The following is a 20,077-nucleotide window of genomic DNA, read 5'->3' on the forward strand; positions in this document are numbered from 1 at the left end:
AACAAGAAGCAAAAAGAAGAAACTGCCAAAGCAACAGTCTCCTCTTTTCCAAGTGGTGTGCAGGGAGGCTTCCTTGCTAAAGAGTGGATGTGCTTGTGTACTCTCAGCTGCATATGGAACAAAACCTAACCAGTCTAACAAAATGCTAAGCCTAGCCTGAGATGATACAGCTTGCTTTTTCAAAATCTTTTCCAGAAATGGAAAAAGAATGCCTGTTGTTCTCAAGGCTGAGAAGGAGAGGTCCAGCACAGGCAGACCACCTTTTCTGGGCAAGAACTCGTGTTGAGAAACAGCTGCTGGAACCAAGAGACTGTCCTGCTTTCACGATCCGGCAGAAATCTCGTCTGCAAGAAGCCACCCCAAATAATAGATACTTCCTTTCTAGGGGAGGCCCCCCTCTTAAGAGCCACTGAAGTGGCTCCCAATCACCTTCCCACACAGATACACATACTGTTAGTACTCTTATATTATAAAGAAGGCTGTTCAGACTCCCTGTTAAAATAAATCTATGTTCCTTCTCTTTAGTCCTCAAGTGATTCAACCAAACTGTGCTGCACAGGTACCTGAGAAGTAAGCTACATAAAAAAAAGGACAGAGGCAACACTTTTTCACATCACATTAACAGAGCTCTTGTGTGCAGACTTGACTCTACAGTCAGAGACACAGTGGCGTAAGAAGAGGGGCACACACATGTAATCTGCAGAGATGCACATCAAGCCCTAGGCGTTAATTCCATATAAATTTCTCTCCTGAGTGTTCCTTATCATCTGTCTCTCAGCATCACACTGCCTTCTCTGAGCCTCAAAAACTTAATTACATCTCAGAGGCCTCAAGGGCTCACGACTGAACAGAATCAAAATGAAAGCTACCAGGTTAACACAGTTAACGGGTTTGCTAGATGTCTGAAAACAAAGCTGCCTCCAGGGCACTTCACCCACCCTAGTGAAGGAAGAAGAAGGTTACGTTCAATGTGTGAATCTCCAGATCAGAATAAACTTTGCCATTCCCTAGTACAAATGTTGCCCAGCCAAGTATTCATCCTAAGCTCTAGTTGTACACATGTCCTCCGACACCTTCCCTGATCTCACCCACCTGCTTTAGCAGTCACCTGGATTCTCTGGCAGAAGAAGTTGAAGTACAATCACATCAGGGTGCAGCAGTGGTGGAGAAACTCGTAAGACTATTCTGGCAAGGCAGCTGCATTTCTTTGTCCTGGAAGAAAATGAGATGTCCCATCTTCTGAATTAGCACTTGTCCCTGCCCCCAACAGCTGGCAGTCTGCAGTCTTTAGGACCTGTCTGCTGTTACTGAGAAGGTTCGGACAGCACACTCATTTAAACCATCATGCATCCTTGTCAAGTATTTCTAAATGCTTCACAAAGTGCTCAGGCTGCAAACCAAGTATTTCTTTCTATCCCACTTCAGAGAGGTTATTCTGTCACCGCAGATCTGTCCCACTCATAAATATGAAAAATCTTTGCATTGTGGAGTGAACACAGAAATAAGAGTGAGTTATACACGTTATCATGATAACTGAATAGGGTCAAGTTTTCAGAGCTTTCACAAAAAAACACACAGCTGAGCTCAGGTACCTGTGCAGCCATTTAAAACAATTTCAGAAAGCAGTTAAGAAAAAGAATACAAAGCTTTAGAATAACATGGAGTATCATCAAGTCTGTAACGTACTCACTGTTGTAAAGGAAAGAAACACTTTTGTTCTATCTGACAACGGAAGGAAGCCCAGAGAAACACACTAATAGCATCCTCCAAAGAAAAAAACTCACGTAAGACACCTGCACTGCACAAATGAATCAGGGTTGACCTGTCTTCCCCAACCAGCCCCCACCAGTCACATCTTGAACGACAGCAAAAAATCTATCACAGGTATTCGCTGCATCAAGATAAAAAGAGACTCAAAATACTGACAAGTCGAATGCCAGATGCAGGACGCCTCGAGGTCCCTCACTACAGTTGAACCAACCTGAAAGTCACACTCAGACTCTCACCATTTCTCACCAATCCCACAATACAGATTTCTGGTCCCTTGACTGTTTCCAAACAGTTGCCTATTGCTGAAGAGCTAGGAGGCACTACTTGGGAAGTCCATGCCCGTGTCTGGTCATTTCAATCAACACCTCATGAATAGGCTTCTTGAAATCTCTAGGGTTGACACAGTTGGTGGCTCCCAGCTCCTTGGCCTTGGCAAACTTGTCGCTGTTGATATCAACGGCAATGATGCGGGAAGCTCCAGCCACCTCGACAACAGAGAGGCCAACTCCTCCCAGGCCAAAGACAGTGCAGGTGGAGCCTGGCTCCAACTCTAAGAACCCTATAAACATGGCATACCGTTACGGTCTAGGTAAAGTACAAAGCATTTTCTGATTATCAACATGTTTTCACTCAAGCCACTTCTTGTAATTTAGAGATTACCTGCTGAGAAGGATTTGCACATGCACACCTACTAGCGCAGCAGCCAGCTATGCTGTTATAATCCTACGTGTGATGAATTGTCCCTAAAATACATTTCTGACACCAGGTTTTCATTACACATCTCAGCTTCAGGTTGAGAGACACGTTACTTTAAATTTATATTCCAGTGGTGGTAAGATCTGTTGTGTCACTCCAGTGGAGACAGTGCCAGCTGTAAAAGTCACATTCATGTCTTGCTACAAATTATGGGTGCTGCATATATAGGCTTCCACGTATTCCCAGACTTATGCTACAATAAAACAGATCAGCTCTGTTGTCACATTTTTCTAGGGCTGATACAGCCATGAGAGAAAACTTACTAGATGGTAATAAGTATTTCTTCTGGATTTCAAATTGAAGACTTAGAGACAGAGAAACTGGAGATGACAAAGAACTCGTATCTTCTTTCCACCCTGAACTCAGCTACTTACAGGGGCCATTTCCACAACCCCTCCTGTGCTACCAAACCTATCACGTAAAGCCAGCACATTAACCTTGTCACAGCTACTTACAGGGGCCATTTCTGCAGCCCCTCCTGTAAACCCAGCACAACTCTGTGGAAATTTCCGCCACACGGGCTGATTGCATTGGATTTCATCTGGATCTGTGGATAGCTGCTCATTATTCAGACGGTTGTAAATCACCTCCAGCACAGCTAACTCCCTCGGGTACTGGATATCTCTTTCCGTGGTGGTCCACTTGCTTGGATGACATGTAGTAGTACATCCTTGAAGGGGTACCCTTCCGTCGCACTTGGCAGAAGTCGCCTCCAGAGGCTGAGGGTTCATGGTTTTCTTCCAATCACCTTGTCAGTGCCCCCTTCCCTAGACAAGGATCCCTGTTCCCTAGCTTCCCTACCCTATACTTTCAGGCCATCGGCTCCAATATCCCAGCACTGGAGCAGCCAGGTAACAACGTTCCCGTTTGGATGGCGGCAGAAATCCTTTTGCATATCTCCCAGCTCACCCAGGGATAGGGATGGGATGGTTACCGTCTCATGTGTGGGCTCTGCCTTGTCCTTCTCCTGTTCTCCCGATGGCCCTTGCTCATTGTCATCCCTCATAAAGCCAACTGATTTCTTTGTGCACTTCTTCTGTACAGGGGCGACTGATACTGGAACAGGTGGGTTCTCTGGTTCAGCTGCAGTGTCTGTCATTTTGCCATCAGATCCAGGGACCTCCTCTCCCCTTTGCGGGTGCTGAATTGTGTTGAACAGGGCTCGGTAGGCACAGGCCAGGCTCCAGCACATTGCATTGATCTGGATCTCCCAAGGACGCCCAGGGTGACAGCATACTTTTTCCAAACATTCTATTAGTTTTTCAGGATTCTGCACTTGTTCAGAGGTGAACTTCCAAAACACGGAGGTGTCAACTGTCTGAGGCATTTGCCCCCCCCCCCACTCTCCCACACCCCCTGTTACTCATAACGACGTGGCCTCAGAGTAGATCTCTGTGTGATATTCCTAAAGAGTTGTTTAACCGCAAACAACCCCTGGAACACCCTCTGGAGACAGAGCATTAAGATCGCGCTGGCTAGAACACTCCCAGGACATTCCAAATCCTCAAAGGCCCTTGTAATCAGGCCGAATGAGAAAGAGGGGTGAGGAACCGGGGGAAGGGATCCTCCACCGCCTTCCCCACAGATCGGCCGTGGTTACTGGCAAGTGCCAAGATTCGGGCACAACGCCAACACCGCGGACACAGACCAGCCTGGCTGTGTGCCCGGCGCCGCACGTGGGTCAGAAGCCGCCGTGAGATGGCAGCACCGAGAGAGCCTGGAGTGCTCTCCCAGCGATGACGGACAGCCCGCAGGGAACACACAGGGCATGGAAACATTTACACAACTCAGCTACGCGAGCAACCAACCAAACCAACATCATGGCCGGCAACTATTCAACTAACACGACAAACACGGGTAACGAATTGGGCATTTAACATGCTCCAGTCGGATCTGTCATAATCCCAACCCTTCGTGCCACATGTATGGCACCAAAAAGGACTGTGGTGGCTTAGCCCAGCTGGTAGCTAAGTGACCACGCCGCTGCTCGCTCACTCCTCCCCCTCGGTGGGTTGGGAGGAGAAAATGGGAAGAAAAGAGTAAAACTCGTGAGCTACAGACGGTTTAGTAGGAGAGTGCAAAAGGATGAGAAAAGAGTAAGAACAACGATGATACGACCAACAAGAAAGTAGTACGAAACGCGCGGTGCAAACGCTCACCACATGGAAGCCGGAGGCCCTGTGCGCCCATCCCGCTCACCATCGGTGAAGGTGCAGGAAAGCAGCTCCCTCGGTGAGCTCCCTCCAGATACGGTCTCCGGGCGTGATGCCGTGGGGTAGCGAACAGCCCCTGACTAATTTGGGTCAGTTGCCCACGCTGTGCCCCCTCCCAGTGTTCCTGGGAAAGGCTGACTCTATTGCAGCCACAGCCAGGACACTGTTTCTGCATCTGTGCTCGGAGTTGGCGAGTGGACCTGAGCAGTGACCGCTCTGGGCGACCAGCCTTCGGCCGGCAGTTCACAAATTCTCTGTTGGTTGACCTGGGGCTACAGGTTAATTCTCGCTCAGCAGCTGCTTCATCCGGCGCTCTGGCACGGCTGGGCACGTGCAGCAGTGAGTGGGCACCAAGGGAAAGCAGAGCTGAGGCTGTCCCCCAGGTCTGAGCATGCTCCTCTCCTCTCCTGCAGCGGGAAATGGGGCTGGAGGTGGCAGTTGTCACTGCAGTAGACAGGATCTGAAGTGAAGACAGGGGCTCTTGGAAAGAGTCCACTGAGCTCTGCTCTGAGCTAAGCTGCTCTTCCCTTAACGCTGTGCTAACGGTGATACCCGAAAAGTTGGTGCAATTGAAATTGAACTTCCCAAGACTCATTCTGGAGTTTTAGAAAGCAGGCATTCCTTATTGCAGCGCTGGGTGCACAGGGGATATCTCCTCCTGGCACGCACACCTGGCCCCTGGTCAGAAACTTAGTTATCCACTACAATCATGCGTATTCATAACATGTTTACATATTCATTGTTATTCTCTTGAACAATTGGTTAATTTTCTCTCGCTTTATATGTAAATTACTTTGCATGCTCAGTTCTCTTCCTCCACCCCATTCCTTTGGGTCTGGGGTGTATTTAGGGCAGGTGGTCCATGAGTCAGTGGTCGCCATCTCCCTCTGTCAGAATTTTCCCCATGTCACTGCTGGGCACGTTCACAGATCAGAAAAACACGATAACAAAGATTATCCGCGTTCTGGGATGTTCCCTTCAAGGGCAGACAGTACTTTATTGACTATTTATCTCCTTCTACTTGCTTCTGGCAGCTTCAAGAATGGTTATCTTGTTATGTTCTTTAGGTATGTGTAAACAGCCTACTAAACCGTTCATGAAATTCTTACACAAAAATTTTAACCCCTTCACTGTTGAGTAACAACAGGATCTCTCTCCTATCCCCTCAGATGGCCTGATGGTTTGAAAAAACCCATCTGCACTGAAGAATCTTGTTCGGGAAAATAGATGGCAGTGGGGCTGATTTATCACCTTTCTTTGGTTTCCTGATAATAAACTGACAGAAGTTTGGGGTTTAAAACAGACAGACCCCAATCCTTCCACTTTCCCAGTTGGCTCACAGGGCCTGGAAAAGGGCTTCCCTGCACACAATGAGAGCTATGGAGGCAAATTGTAGCTTGCTGTGAGGCAGGCATCTGAAGTCACTTTGCAGGCCAGATTTTGAAAATCCAGGGTCTTTTTTTCCCCAGTGCCTGGGGCTTGACATGCATCTCTGCAGATAACATGTGTGTGCCCCTCTTCTTTCACAGCTGTGTCTCTGACTGTAGAGTCAAGTCTGCACACAAGAGCTCTGTTAATGTGATGTGAAAAAGTGTTGCCTCTGTCCTTTTTTTCACGTAGCTTACTTCTCAGGTACCTGTGCAGCACGGTATGGTTGAATCACTTGAGGACTAAAGAGAAGGAACATAGATTTATTTTAACAGGGAGTCTGAACAGCAATTTTTAAATTATGAAGTCCGAAGAGTATGTGTTTCTGTATGGGAAGGCGTCTGGGACCCACTTCTGGAAAGGAAATATCTATTGTTTGGGGTGGCTTCTTGCAGTCGAGATTTCTGCCAAAGCATAAAGGCAGGACGGTCTCTTGGTTCCCCGGTCATTGCCTGGCCACAGTTCTTGCCCAGGAAGAGTGTGTCTGCTCGTGCTGACCTGTCTCACCATTTTTGTGTGAAGCTTTGCATGACAAAGTTCACTCACAAATGCATTTTTCACGGGAGGAGAAAACCAGGATTTCTGATTATGAGGTTTTGCTTATCCCTAATCCTGGCAATCTCACTGCAGGTTTTACCTGGACCGATTCATTTCCCCTTGAGGACCTCTCTGAGGAGGAGGAGGGTGAGGCTTTAGCAGCCTCTGGCTATTGATGTTCTCTGCTGCCCCTTCCTTGGAGTTCAGCATGCCTTTGTCAGTTCGTTCTGAGTAAACCAGCCTGGGCACAAACTCCTTCTCTGAAACTGAAGGTAGCAGAAATGTTATTAAAGTTCCCACTTGCTGCTCTGGATGTTTAGGGCTGAATTCAGGAGTCCCTTTGCCTGATTCTCCAAGGACTTAAGGACATAAGAGGGACACACTTTGCTTTCTGCCTTCCCCCAGCCCACAGCAACTTTGGGCATTCATTGCCTTGTGTTCCCTTTCCTTGGACCCAAGCTGTGACGGCACAGGGCCCTGGCTGAGACCCAGCTGCACCTTTAGCAGCTCTGGGTGCTCTTCTGCTGCTGCCTGATCCGGCAGTCGGTGCCTCTACTCACATGTCAGGAACTGGGAAGTGCCTGGCTCCCTTCGCACGGAACCCTGGAGCTTTGGAAGGTGGCCGCTGGCGGATGTGAATGCCTGAGGCGGTTCCAGTTAGCAGAAGCTGAGGATGAGCTTTCTGCTGGGGGGGTGGCTGTGTTGTCAGCAGACAGGCGTTCTCTTGGAAAGTTGTTTTTTACAATACAGACCAGAGTGTTGTTTAACCCTGTGCAAACAAATGGATCCAGTTTTACTCCAACAAACGCGCTTTGCTGTCGTGGAAGCGGCCCCAGAGGGGAGACTGCACATCCATACTGTTCCCGAGAGGTCTCCTCCGTATTGTGGCTGTGACTCATCACAGCTCTAGAAGTGGGATTTCTTACTGAGCTGTGCATGCCGCTGACATGCTTCTCTTAGGCAGCGGCAGGAAATGGGAGCAGTGGGTGCTTTTGGAAGAAAAGTGCATTGCGCTCACGTTGCTCTTTGTGCTTGCCAGGGCATAGCTGTTCAGGCTATCTGTGTGGTCCTTCAACAACTGTCACATGGCATGTGATAGACCATCCTAGGATGGGGAGCATTCCTGGAGACGTAGTACTTTTCCCCAGAGCAGCTACAGTGACGCCCTTCGTTCAGCCACATGTTTTTCTTAAACTGAGGTAGGTTCACACACTGCCTTGAAATCAGTGTTTGTTGGGGAACCTTCCTCTTCTCTTGTGCAATGTCTTCCTGCAGAGCAGGGTGGCTCTTCCGCTGATCGCCTGAGGCCAAACGCTGGAATTGAGGCCAAGAGCACAAATTGACCTAGAGAGAAAGGTAGTGGAAACTTCAGTTACTCTTTTTCTTGTAACCACGTTCCCTGTTCTTTTTAACCTCTTCCACATTCAGTCTGGAGAAGCTGTAAGCACAGGAGGGCGGAAGCAAGCTCCCTACTGCTGCACTCCTAAGTAGTTACCTTGGGCAGCTCATGCTGCTTGTGGGCACTTTGCAGCTGCTTTTATTTCTGTGCAGTTCCTGCTCCGGAGCTCAGCCGCTCCTTGCCATGCATCTCTTTTTGGCCTCGACCTTTTTGTAGTAACAGAGTCTATTGCAGCAGGAGGGGTGGACGAGAAGTGCAGGGACAAGTGAGGATAGCAAAGGAGATGCCCAGGCCTTTCTGATTTCTGTCTTGCCTAAGGCTTGTGTGTGCAGAGAGGCAATCCCCTGTCTCTTCAGACTTGGTATCTCTTCCAGATTTTGGTTTTAAAGGTTGAATAATAGACTAGCAGCTGTTACTACAATTCACATGATGATTTTTTCTTCCCTTCAGTAGAAGCCACTAACAATCACTGTGTTCTTTGTCTCTTGACACTTGCTTAGGCTACTCAGTCCCATAACTTGTGAGACTGAGAACATCCTGAGAATGATCATTTAGTGAAGGCACCTCTCAAATGTCGCACAGAGGTTAGGTAACCTATTTGATGATGATCCAGAATCTAGAATCGGTGCATCTACTCACATGTCACAGCCTTTGAAGTGCCTGGCTCCCTTCGCACGGAATCCTCGAGCTTTGGAAGGTAGCCGCTGGTGGATGTGACGCCTGTGGCAGTCCTGGTTCGGGGAGGTTCTTGATGAGCTTTTTGCTGGGGGACGGCTGTGTTGCCAACAGGCGGGTGTTCTCTTGAGAAGCTGCTTCTTACAACACAGACCTAAGTGTTGTTTAACCCTGTGCAAACAAACGAACGGATACAGGTTTTACTACAATAAATGCATGCAATTAACTTAGCAGGTGATGTCCAAGGAGAGCCTCTGCTGGTGTCACATCTCACCAGAGGAAAAGCAGGGGTGACTCAGATTCACAAATCCCCTCGGTGTGGACAAAGGTGAGATACCACTCAAGGTCCTAAACAAACATCAACTTTAATGAGGAACTTCTAGAGAACAAACATTTGGAACACGTGGAGCCTCTCACCGTTCTATTGGCAACTCACAGTCATATCCACCCAAGCCATGCGGCTTTATGAAAAATCAAGGTAACCCTAATGTTACTTAACAACTTTAAGAGAAAAGAGAGAGAGGGAAGAAGAGTGGGAAGGATCACCAGTCCTGGATCCATTGTTCGATAACGACAATCTTATGATGTTTTGAATTTTTATGGGAACTAGGTGGTATTTAAATATTCATATGCCCCACTGGAGTACTTGGTGTGGCTGTCATAACATTGTGTAAGTCAGAGCTCAGAGTATTCGACCTAAAATAAATGCCAAAGGATTATGCAGATAATATACTACATTTACATGGTGTTAGGTTACATGGTTCTGGAAGCAAAGATTGATTGACGTTTGTCTTTGTATTACTTCTACAATGTGAAAGACCTGGAAAGGGGACACTTGAGGAGAAATGGTGTGTGAGTGCCATCTCTCAAGTATAAGAAAACAGTGCAGAGTCACAAATACTCCAAGAGAAAATGAAAATGTTTTAAGTGACGGTCTGTTCCGAGCTGGTGCTCTCTACATTCCTCCCTAACAGTATGTAAGCACCAGCAGAGAACAACATTTGATACTCTGATGCTTCATGTGTATGTTGTGCAGCAAAGCCATTTGTCTCCTTTGGATTTTTGCAATCATCTCCAATGTGGGCTTGTTGCCCATCTAAACTGTTTGCAGGTCGAGGGAGGTGATTCTGACCCTCTTCTCTGCTCTTGTGAGACCCCTCCTGGACTACTGCTCCTACTCACTGGAGGAGCAAGTTCAGAGGAGGCCACAAAGATGATCCGAGGGCTGGAGCACCTCTCTGATGAAGACACGCTGAGACAGTTGGCGTTGTTCAGCCTGGAGAAGAGAAGGCTCCGGGGAGATCTTCTAGCAGTCTTCCAGTACCTACAGGGGACCTACAAGAAAGCTACTGATGGACTTTTTACAAAGGCATGTAGTGATAAGGGGCAATGGATTTAAACTGAAAGAGGGCAGATTTTGATTAGATCTAAGAAATTCTTATAGTTTCACCACTATAAGGGTGGTGAAACACTGGGACAAGTTGCCCAGAGAAGTTGTGGATGCCTAATCCCTTGAGGCGTTCAAGGCTGGGCTGGATAAGGCTTCAAGCAACTTGATCTAGCAGATCGTGTCTCTGCCCATGGCAGGGAGGTGGGAACTAGATGATCTTTGAGGTTCCTTCTGACCTAAACCATTCTAAGATTCTATGGCGATCTGCTGCATAACCTTCCCTGGCACTAAGGTCAGACTGACAGGCCCAGAGTTCCCTGGATCCTCCTTCCAGCTCTTCCTGTAGATGAGCATTATATTTGCTAACCTCCAGTCAACTGTGACCTCCCCAGTTAGCCAGGACTGCTGATAAATGATGCAAAGTGGCTTGGTGAGCACTGTCACCAGCTCCCTCAGTACCCTTGGGTGAGTCCCATGCACCCCCATAGACTTCTGTGTGTCTAAGTGGTGCAGCAGGTCCTTAACTGTTTCCCCTTGGATTATGGCGGTTTCATCCTGCTCCCTGCCTCTGTCTTCCAGCTCAGAGGACTGGGTACTCTGAGAACAACTGGTCTTACTATTGAAGACTGAGGCAAAGGCGGCGTTAGGTATCTCAGCCTTTTCCTCATCCTTTGTCACTGTGTTTCCCTCTGCATCCAATAAAGGATGGAGATTCTCCTTAGCCCTCCTTTTGTTGATAATGTATTTAAAGAAACATTTTTTATTGTTTTGTACAGCAGTAGTTAGATTAAGTTCTAGCTGGGCTTTGGCCCTTCTAATTTGTTCCCTGCATAACCTCACAACATCCTTGTAGTCCTCCTGAGTTGCCTGCCCCTTCTTCCAAAGGTCATAAACTCTCCTTTTCTTCCTGAGTTCCAGCCAAAGCTCTCTATTCAGCCAGGCCCACTAAGGACATCTCAAAGTTCATAGCAAAAATAATTTCATAAAAGTCTTGATTTACGATAATGTAGCAGACAAGCTATGATGGCTCACAGTATAGCAATTACTACTGTTGTGCCTACAAACCTTCTGAACTGTCTAGACTTTGTGGCACATTGAAGGTGGAGGAACCTCAGATAAGCTGTATGTGGGCCAAGCTCACACATGGACACTATAACCCTAACCATGTGCAGTTCATCTAGATGGAACTAACAACTCTTCCTGCATACTGCTTACAGTAAGGAGCTGACAAAATATGTTGTTTGGTCCTACAAAATCAGCCACTTTAACTTGTATTCTCCCTCCAGAAGTTGCTTGCACATGGGCTTGTTACCACCTTGCTCTGACCCCCTTTTCCCATCAGCCACAGAGCAGAGACCTCATGCTGCAACCTTGACCCATTAGCTGGGAAAGACTACACATATGGATGGTCAACCTCAAAAAGCAAAAAAGACTCCTTCCTCACCCAGCTAGAGGAAAATCTGCTCCCAGACTCCCTGCACACCCCACAGACTCGTACATCTCTGACCTGAAGTGTGGAAAGACGGCTGAAGACCTCAGAGTAGAAGGCTGGCCACCTCTAGGAAAGTGTAGGCAATGCCACTGTCACAGAGGATGCCTTGTCACACCAAGTTCAAAAACTGTGAAGGTGTGGTGCAATTAAAAGATTGGTAGTGTAACACAAATGGCAACACAAAAATAATGTCTCAAAAAAACCCTCTAAATTCTCTCAGGAAGGCCTTCAAGGTAGAAGACACATTCTGTGCAGAGAACTTCCCTGCCTGTTTTTCTACAGTTTTGTTAACTTTGTACAGCTGAAGCTGGGACTGAAAGAAGAATCTTTCTTTAAGAAACGCCTGAGAGCACTGCCTGTAAACATTGACTGCTGTTCAGAAACTAATTCCTTGTCTTCTCCTACTACCAAACAGCACAGCAATTCACCTCTGCTTCCAGCGCAACGCGACAGTGGGCCACGCCTGAAAGATGAAGTGTGTCCATCTTGAAAATGTCGAGCCTGGCCTGTAGATTGCCACCAAGAAATAAACATGCTTCCTGAAATAACATGCCACAAGCTAGAACACCAGAGTGCCAGCCAGTGTGACAACTTGCATGCCATATGTAAATCAAAATGCAAGGAAATTAACAGTACATTTAGTGACCTCCAAAGCCACCGGTACGTGCTGCCTCTAGAGCTCCGTTGGCTTTCCTTTTCAGTGCTACCTCGGCTTTTCTGTGTGCATCACTGTACAAGGGGAGGTGGAGGATTCATGATAAAGCAGATCCACAATTTCACGCCAACCTTATGGGCTTTATTTAAAAAGAAATGATAAAAGTGCTTTTAGTCACAAAACAGACATCTTAACACAAGCCCCAGGGGGCTCGGTACTTTGTCTCCGCAGGTGGGACAACTCCAAAGTAGCCCGTGCTTCATGCTACCTCTGGGGCCACGAAGATGATAAGAGGGCTGGAGCACCTTTCCTATGAGGACAGGCTGAAAGAGTTGGGGCTGTTCAGCCTGGAGAAGAGGAGGCTCCGGGGTGACCTTATAGCGGTCTTCCAGTACCTCAAGGGGGCCTACAGGAAAGATGGGGAGAGGCTGTTCAGGAGGGCCAGTTATGATAGGACAAGGGGTAACGGTTTTAAAATAGAGGGAGGTAGGTTCAGGTTGGATATTAGGAAAAAATTTTTTACCATGAGAGTGGTAGAACACTGGAACAGGTTGCCCAGAGAGGTGGTGGATGCTCCATCCCTGGAGACGTTCAAGGCCAGGTTGGACAAGGCCCTGAGCAACCTGATCTAGTTGGAGATATCCCTGTTCCTTGCAGGGGGGTTGGACTAGATGACCTTTGAAGGTCCCTTCCAGCCCTAACCATTCTATGATTCTATGATTCTATGATTCTGTGCCTTCATGACAACAGCCTCTTCTCTGCATGGGCCCTATAACAAAGCAAATGGCTACAGGCCATCTAGGGCTGCAGGATCAGAAGCTGCCCGCTGCAGGGACCCTTTCTTAGAGCTTCTGCTATCAGCTGCTCTCTCTTCCTGAAAAGATCCAAGAGCACCTTAGCGTGTAAGTTATCCAACCATTTGTCGTAATGCCAGAGTCACACCAGTCCCACTCCTCTCTTTCCCCTCCAAGTGTAAAAAACCTCCCCACGCTTCTGCCATTTGTTGCTTTTCTCCAACTTCTTGTGGACAAGGCCATAGATTCCCACTTCTAGTGAGTACAAAAGAAAGAGAGCGTGCCCCATTTTTCTGCAAAAGACCTTAAAATCACAATGAGAAACTTCAATCTAATTTAATGTTGACCTCAGAGCCAAAGATTTATCCTCCTCTTGGTTCCCAAGGTGGCTTGCAAAACCAACAAACAGCTAAATGCGTAGCAGCCACTCACAGGTGCAGTGTCCCGAAATAGCTGCGCCTGGACACCACGAGCTAATGCCTGCTATGGCTCCAAGGTGGGACCAAAAGCCCTGATTCTGGTCCACCCCACAGGGAGGGAAAACTCATCTCTGATAGCTGTGCTTTCTGGAACACAAGCAGGAAATAAGAGCCTGGGAAACCGAGGCACACAAAATATCCTGCGACTCAGTGTCTGAGTCTGTCTAATAACAACACTTGTAAACTCAGGATTTCTAAGGAGGCCTGAAAAGCGTATGGAGTTGCAACCTCAGTGTAGCAGGAATCTTATTTTTGTGGGCACAGCACCATTGGAGGCATCTCCGGCAATAACCAGCGGCCATGTTGCAACAGAGACTTCTAGATTTCCTTCCTGTTCTAGATTCAAGCAGCAATAGCATCACCACATTTAAGATTCTCACTGGTCAATGCCTGAAAACGCATTTTTACACTCACTCTTGTAACCCCACTAACCCTCCTTGACAACGGCAGTTTCACCTGTTGAAACTACGCAGCACTGCACTTGTCCTCTAGAAAAAATCACCCCTCAAATGTTGTCCAAAAGTGTGAATATTCTTGAACGCAGTGCCCAAGGGCAGGTGACTTTATAGCCTGTGCAGAGCCTTTTTTTCTGTGTTCACACGCAAATATTAATTCTCTACAGACACGGGTTATTTCGGGTGAGGAAGAGTCTCATGTTAAGGAGTGCTAAAGCCAGAAGGGATGAACTGGAGGCCCACGAGCGATTCCCTCCTAGCGACAGGCACCAGAGGTGGCTGCGCCGCTGCCATGACGGCGCACGGCTCAGTGGTGTCACAATGGACGGGGGCGGTTCGAGGGTCTCCCCACGTCCCAGCCCTGCGCCGGCCACAGCTGCTCGGCACAGCAGACGAGCCAGGCTGCTGCTGCTCGCTCGGCTGCAAAGCCCTACCCGAGGAAAGACGTGACTCCCTGCAACAGGGGGAACCTCACCTGCTAAAAAAGGTGCCACCAACCTGGGATTCTGCCCAGGAGGAGGTCCTCTACAGCGCTGCTTCTCAGGTAGGTAGGCCTTTCTGTTCCTTACACCCACACTTACATGCCTCCGGGGTATAGACTGGGAACTGGTGAAAAAGCAAGAAATGACCTCAGTGACATTTTTTCTGGAGAGCCCAGTAACACAGTCAGATCTAAGACTGGTCTAAATTAAACTGCTCTGCACATCCTTCGTACGAAAATCGGAAGTCTTTCAGAAAGCAAGACTTTCAACTCTGCAATTTATACTTTTTTTTTTCAAATGGCCAAGCCTCCTCAGGTCTCTTGACCTTCTGTGCACATTGCAAAATCTCTCACCTCAAAGAAATCAGAAAGGCCTGCACATCTCCTTTGCTATCCTCACTTGTCCCTGCACTTCTCGTCCACTCCCCCTACTGCAATAGACTCTGTTACTACAAAAAAATCGAGGCCAAAAAGAGATGCATGGCAAGGAGCGGCTGAGCTCCGGAGCAGGAACTGCACAGAAATAAAAGCAGCTGCAAAGTGCCCACAAGTAGCATGAGCTGCCCAAGGAAACTACTTAGGAGTGCAGCAGTAGGGAGCTTGCTTCCACTCTCCTGTGGTTACAGCTTCTCCAGACTGAATGTGGAAGAGGTTAAAAAGAACAGGGAACGTGGTTACAAGAAAAAGAGTAACTGAAGTTTCCACTACCTTTCTCTCTAGGTCAATTTGTGCTCTTGACTCCAATTCCAGCGTTTGGCCTCAGGCGATCAGTGGCAGAGCCACCCTGCTCTGCAGGAAGACATTGCACAAGACAAGAGAAAGGTTCCCCAAGAAACACTGATTTCAAGGCAGTGTGTGAACCCACCTCAGTTCAAGAACAACATGTGGCTGAACGAAGGGTGTGACTCTCAGTCTAGCTGCTCTGGAGAAAAGTACTACGTCTCCAGGAATGTTCCCCATCCTAAGATGGTCTATCACATGCCAGGTAAGAGCTGTGGAGAAACCACACAGTTAGCTTAGACAACTGTGCCCTGGCAAGCACAAAGAGCAACGTGAGCACAATGCAATTTTCTGCCAAAAGCACCCACTGCTCCTGTTTCCTGCCGCTGTCTAAGAGAAGCATGTCAGCGGCATGCACAGCTCAGTAAGAAATCCCACTTCTAGAGCTGTGATGAGTCACAGCCACAATACGTAGGAGACCTCTCGGGAACAGTATGGATGTGCAGTCTCCCCTCTGGGGCCGCTTGCACGACAGTGAAGCGCGTTTATTGGAGTAAAACTGGATCCATTTGTTTGTTTGCACAGGGTTAAACAACACTCTGGTCTGTGTTGTAAAAGGCAACTTTCCAATACAACGTCTGTCTGCTGGCAACACAGCCACCCCCCAGCAGAAAGCTCATCCAGAACTTCCGCTAATCGAGTCCACCGCAGGCATCGCATCCGCCAGCGGCCACCTTCCAAAGCTCCAGGGTACCGTGCGAAGGGAGCCAGGCACTTCCCAGTTCCTGACACGTGAGTAGAGGCACCGACTGCCGGATCAGGCGGCAGCAGAAGAGCACCCAGAGCTGCTAAAGGTGCAGCTGGGTCTCAGCCAGGGCACTGTGCCGTCACAGCTTGGGTCCAAGGAAAGGGAACACGGGGCAATGAACGCCCAAGGGCAAGCATTTCTGCCCTTCTGGGTGTCAGTCACCACATTTCTCCTCACTAATTACCCTCGCATCTTACAGCTTTGAGAGATTATTTGCTCCCCAGACATCTAATAGTTTCACAATTATCAGCAATTATTCCATCCATAAGCAACACTGTGCAGCAGTGGCTACGCAGCACTCCAAGCATGCTTCCATGGCATAGACTTGCCAGGATTTCCTTCAGCTTTGTTCGTCATCCCAGCTAATGATTGCATGAATATACTATGTCAGGTAGTAAAGGCAAACAAAAAAAGAAGGAAATACACCCCCCTCCAGACATCTAAATACGGCTGGTACCCTTTCTGTGAGGAAAAATAGCTCCCCTTGATACAACACAGGGCAAATCTTATGGCCTTTATGTTTCAACTTGAGAAAACGCTCTGCCTGTTGATTTCCAGGAGGACATACAGATGTTCCTGAAAGGATTCAAAATAAGACCGCCTCACAGGAAAAGGTAAGGGAAAAACAGAGAGTTCTTTGTTTCAGCACTCTCCTTCTCACTTCTGAACACTGTAACCTGAACTGACAGTCAGAAGGGAGATGGTATGGAGGAGGGCGACTACGAAGGAAGAACTGTACCACCCTCAGCTCTGTCATGTTAGATTTTATGATTCTGGGATTTTTTTTTTTGTCTTTTACAGCAGTAGCAAGGCTACTACCTAGCTGGGCTTTGGCCCTTCTTGTTTTCTCCCTGCTATAGAACCACCCTCATTGTAGGAACTCGTAATTGCATTTTGCAATTCCAAATTCTGCACTTCCAAACAGAACCTTCTGCCAATCCCATTTTGATTCCTGGGCCTTTAATAGGCTGGGGAAGCCTGCACACAGAGAAGTGAAGAGTAGTGGCTCAGCACCACACTGCAATCCCAGGATGGAAAAGCAAACAGAATACAGAGGCCCAGATTTAACCCCTTCCTCATCTGCTTTCCATTCGTAGTTACCCGGCATCACTTTCATTCCTACACCAAAATCCACCTTTTCCAAAACACATAGCTATTCCAAAAAAGAGATTTCAAAGCAAAACACAATGTATAATTCTACACATTTTCTTCAGCAAAATGGGAATATCCAGCGTTCCGCATCACGCCATGGATAGGTGTTGTTAGTCTTGGTGACCACATACTAGAAGCTGGAACAATTAACCTAGAGGTGGCCACATTCAACCAAATAACGGGTTTAGGAGTGTTCTGTGCTGCACACCCTTGCTGGGGACTGGCGTTAACGATACACTCGGCATTGCCTTGAATCGCTGCTCAAATGGAGGCAATGCCAATTCTTTACACGTTCTTTTCTGTTTTGGAAAAGCTTTTGAAAAGACGCTTCCGAGCCTCTGCACAACCTGCAACTAGGCTGGAAATCCATGGTGCATCCCTCAGCCAGCCTTCCTCTGCATTCGTCAACTTGCATCACGGTCCTCACATCCCGGAGGAGTTCAATTCTGAGCTGAGTTACCTGGATGAGGAAATAAAGGTGAGACATGAGGGCTGTAGGACAAAAAGGATGGTGTCCAAAGTGGCAAAACTGATGGGACATCATAGGCTTCGGAATTTGCAGAGTTGGAAAACTGCACACTCACCCAGCTAGAGCTAAACTAAAACACACGCAAAAACGGTGTGGCCCATCAGCTTCTCTTCCTAAAGGATAACTATCTTGCACGTTTTCCAGGTGCTGCATAAACTCGGCGAAGTTCTACAGACAGATTCGCTTACTGAGATCAAACAATGGTTCACAAGTGCGAGTACAGAAGGTAACAGACATCTGTCTGCATCCCTTTCGGAAAAGCACATGCTCTTGTATGTTTGTGAAAACCCCTGGAATTCTCAGAGACCTGAACTGAGTGGGGTTGCTGAGGTGGGAGGAATAGGATCCAGCAAAGCGTGCTTGGCACAGCTGTGGCTGCGCTGAGCAGGAAGGTGACAGGACAGGGAAATCAGTCACTCGGACCTCAGCGCACTCCGGTTTGGTGCAGGGTGGAAAAACGTTCTCTGCCAGTGGGGCTCTGGGCGGCTGTGGGCTGGGGGAAGGCAGAAAGCAAACAAAGTGTGTCCCTCTTACGTCCTTAAGTCCTTGGAGAATCAGGCAAAGGGACTCCTGAATTCAGCCCTAAACATCCAGAGATGCAAGTGAGAACTTTAATAACATTTCTGCTACCTTCAATTTCAGAGAAGGAGTTCGTGTCCAGGCGGATTTACTCAGAACGAACTGACAAAGGTGTGCACAACTCCAAGGAAGGGACAGCAGAGAACATCAATAGCCAGAGGCTGCTAAAGCCTCACCCTCCTCCTCCTCGGAGAAGTCCACAAGGGGAACTGAACCACACCAGGTAAAACCTGCAGTGAGGTTGCCAGGATTTGGGTTAAGCCAAACCTCACAACCAGAAACCCTTGTGTTCTGCTCTTGTGAAAAATGCATTTGTGAGTGAAATTTATCATGTACAGCTCCAAACAAAAATGCTCCTAACGACAAACCACCTCACACTCTTTGATACAAATTTAGTTATTACAGAAACTGCACCAAGTGTTAGGAGAACTTGAAACCCCTTGGGAAGAAAACACCTGTAGTTCGCAGTGAATAGTTGTGACTAGTTATAAAGTCAGATATTTGTTCTTTTTTCTTCAGGCCTTCAACTAAAGCCGCAGAAGCAAGGCAAAACCCAAAACAGGGTAAGTAATGGAGATCATAAATGTTAAGACACCAGGTGTCTAGGATGCTACTGACTAAAACAGCACAGGGACTGTGAACGTTCCAAAGCAATAACTTTGTTTTTTGCAGCAGGAGCCAAATTCTGTCAACATATGGGACATGAAATATAAAACCTGAATTTAAGTTCTCTAGGAACTAGATACCCACGACCCTCTATTCTTGCAGCCATTCAATTGTTGCATCACTGAGATGACAGTCATGTCGTGTCTGCTCCTAACCGGTACCTGCACTCCCAAGAACCAGCACTATCACCTCTTTGGGTCCTTTCTGAATCACACAAAGGCAACAAAAGTCAGTCCCAGAGCACGTTATCATTTTAACAAAGCCATTTCTAACAGCTCTAATGCTACCAGCATCTACTCTTATTTGCAACTCTACTGGAAGAGTAGGGGAGAGTCATCTTGAATAAGAACAAGAAGCAAAAAGAAGACACTGCCAAAGGAACACTTTTCCAAGTGGTGTCCAGTGAGGCTTCCTTGCTAAAGAGTGGATGTGCTTGTGTACTCTCAGCTGCAAATTGAACAAAACCTAACCAGTCTAACACTATCCTAAGCCTAGCCTGAGATGATACAGCTTGCTTTTTCAAAATCTTTTCCAGAAAGGGAAAAAGAATGCCTGTTGATCTCAACGCCTGTTGCTCTCTCTGAGAAAGAGACATCCAGCACAAGCAGACATGCTGCTCCTGTGCAAGAACTGCGGCTGAAGAAGCACTATGGAACCAAAAGACCGTCCTGCCTTCACGCTCCGGCAGAAATCTCCTCTGCAAGAAGCCACCCCAAACAACAGATACTTCCCTTCCAGGGAAGGCCCCCCCTTAATGTTACTGATACTTAGAATGTTGGTAATTAAAAATTAATCAATAGTTTGTAATTAATATGGTTTGTAGTTGATTTTAATAATATAGAATTATAAGAAATATTTTAATGAAAAGTATGCTCGTACAGTAATCACATGCTGCTGTGAAACTCCTTGTATAGCCCTGTACCTGAATCAAAGGGATAGGTCAGAATCAGTTAGTAAGAACATGTAGTACAAAGCACAAGTTGATTTGTAAACTGATTTATGATACCTACAGAGAACTAGAAGAACGCATGCAGCTATCAAGGTCTAGATTAATGAAAATGAAGAAAGCCAACCGTAACGGTTTTGTAATGGTCTATGG

General features: G+C 47.4%; 1 protein-coding gene across 1 annotated transcript; it reads left to right on the forward strand.

Annotated features, from left to right (window-relative positions):
* Positions 1 to 15,392: 15,392 nt before the first annotated feature.
* Positions 15,393 to 18,539, forward strand: LOC147528760 (uncharacterized protein C4orf17 homolog). The gene is made up of 6 exons (XM_086612516.1): positions 15,393 to 15,509; positions 15,830 to 16,036; positions 16,611 to 16,666; positions 17,518 to 17,682; positions 17,878 to 17,959; positions 18,376 to 18,539. Exons 1-6 carry the CDS (start codon positions 15,407 to 15,409, stop codon positions 18,537 to 18,539), a joined length of 777 nt encoding a protein of 258 aa, XP_086468642.1. The 5' UTR covers positions 15,393 to 15,406.
* Positions 18,540 to 20,077: the final 1,538 nt, after the last annotated feature.

Source organism: Tauraco erythrolophus, chromosome 5 (genome assembly GCF_009769465.1).
Source record: "Tauraco erythrolophus isolate bTauEry1 chromosome 5, bTauEry1.pri, whole genome shotgun sequence".
Taxonomy (NCBI): Eukaryota; Metazoa; Chordata; class Aves; order Musophagiformes; family Musophagidae; genus Tauraco; species Tauraco erythrolophus.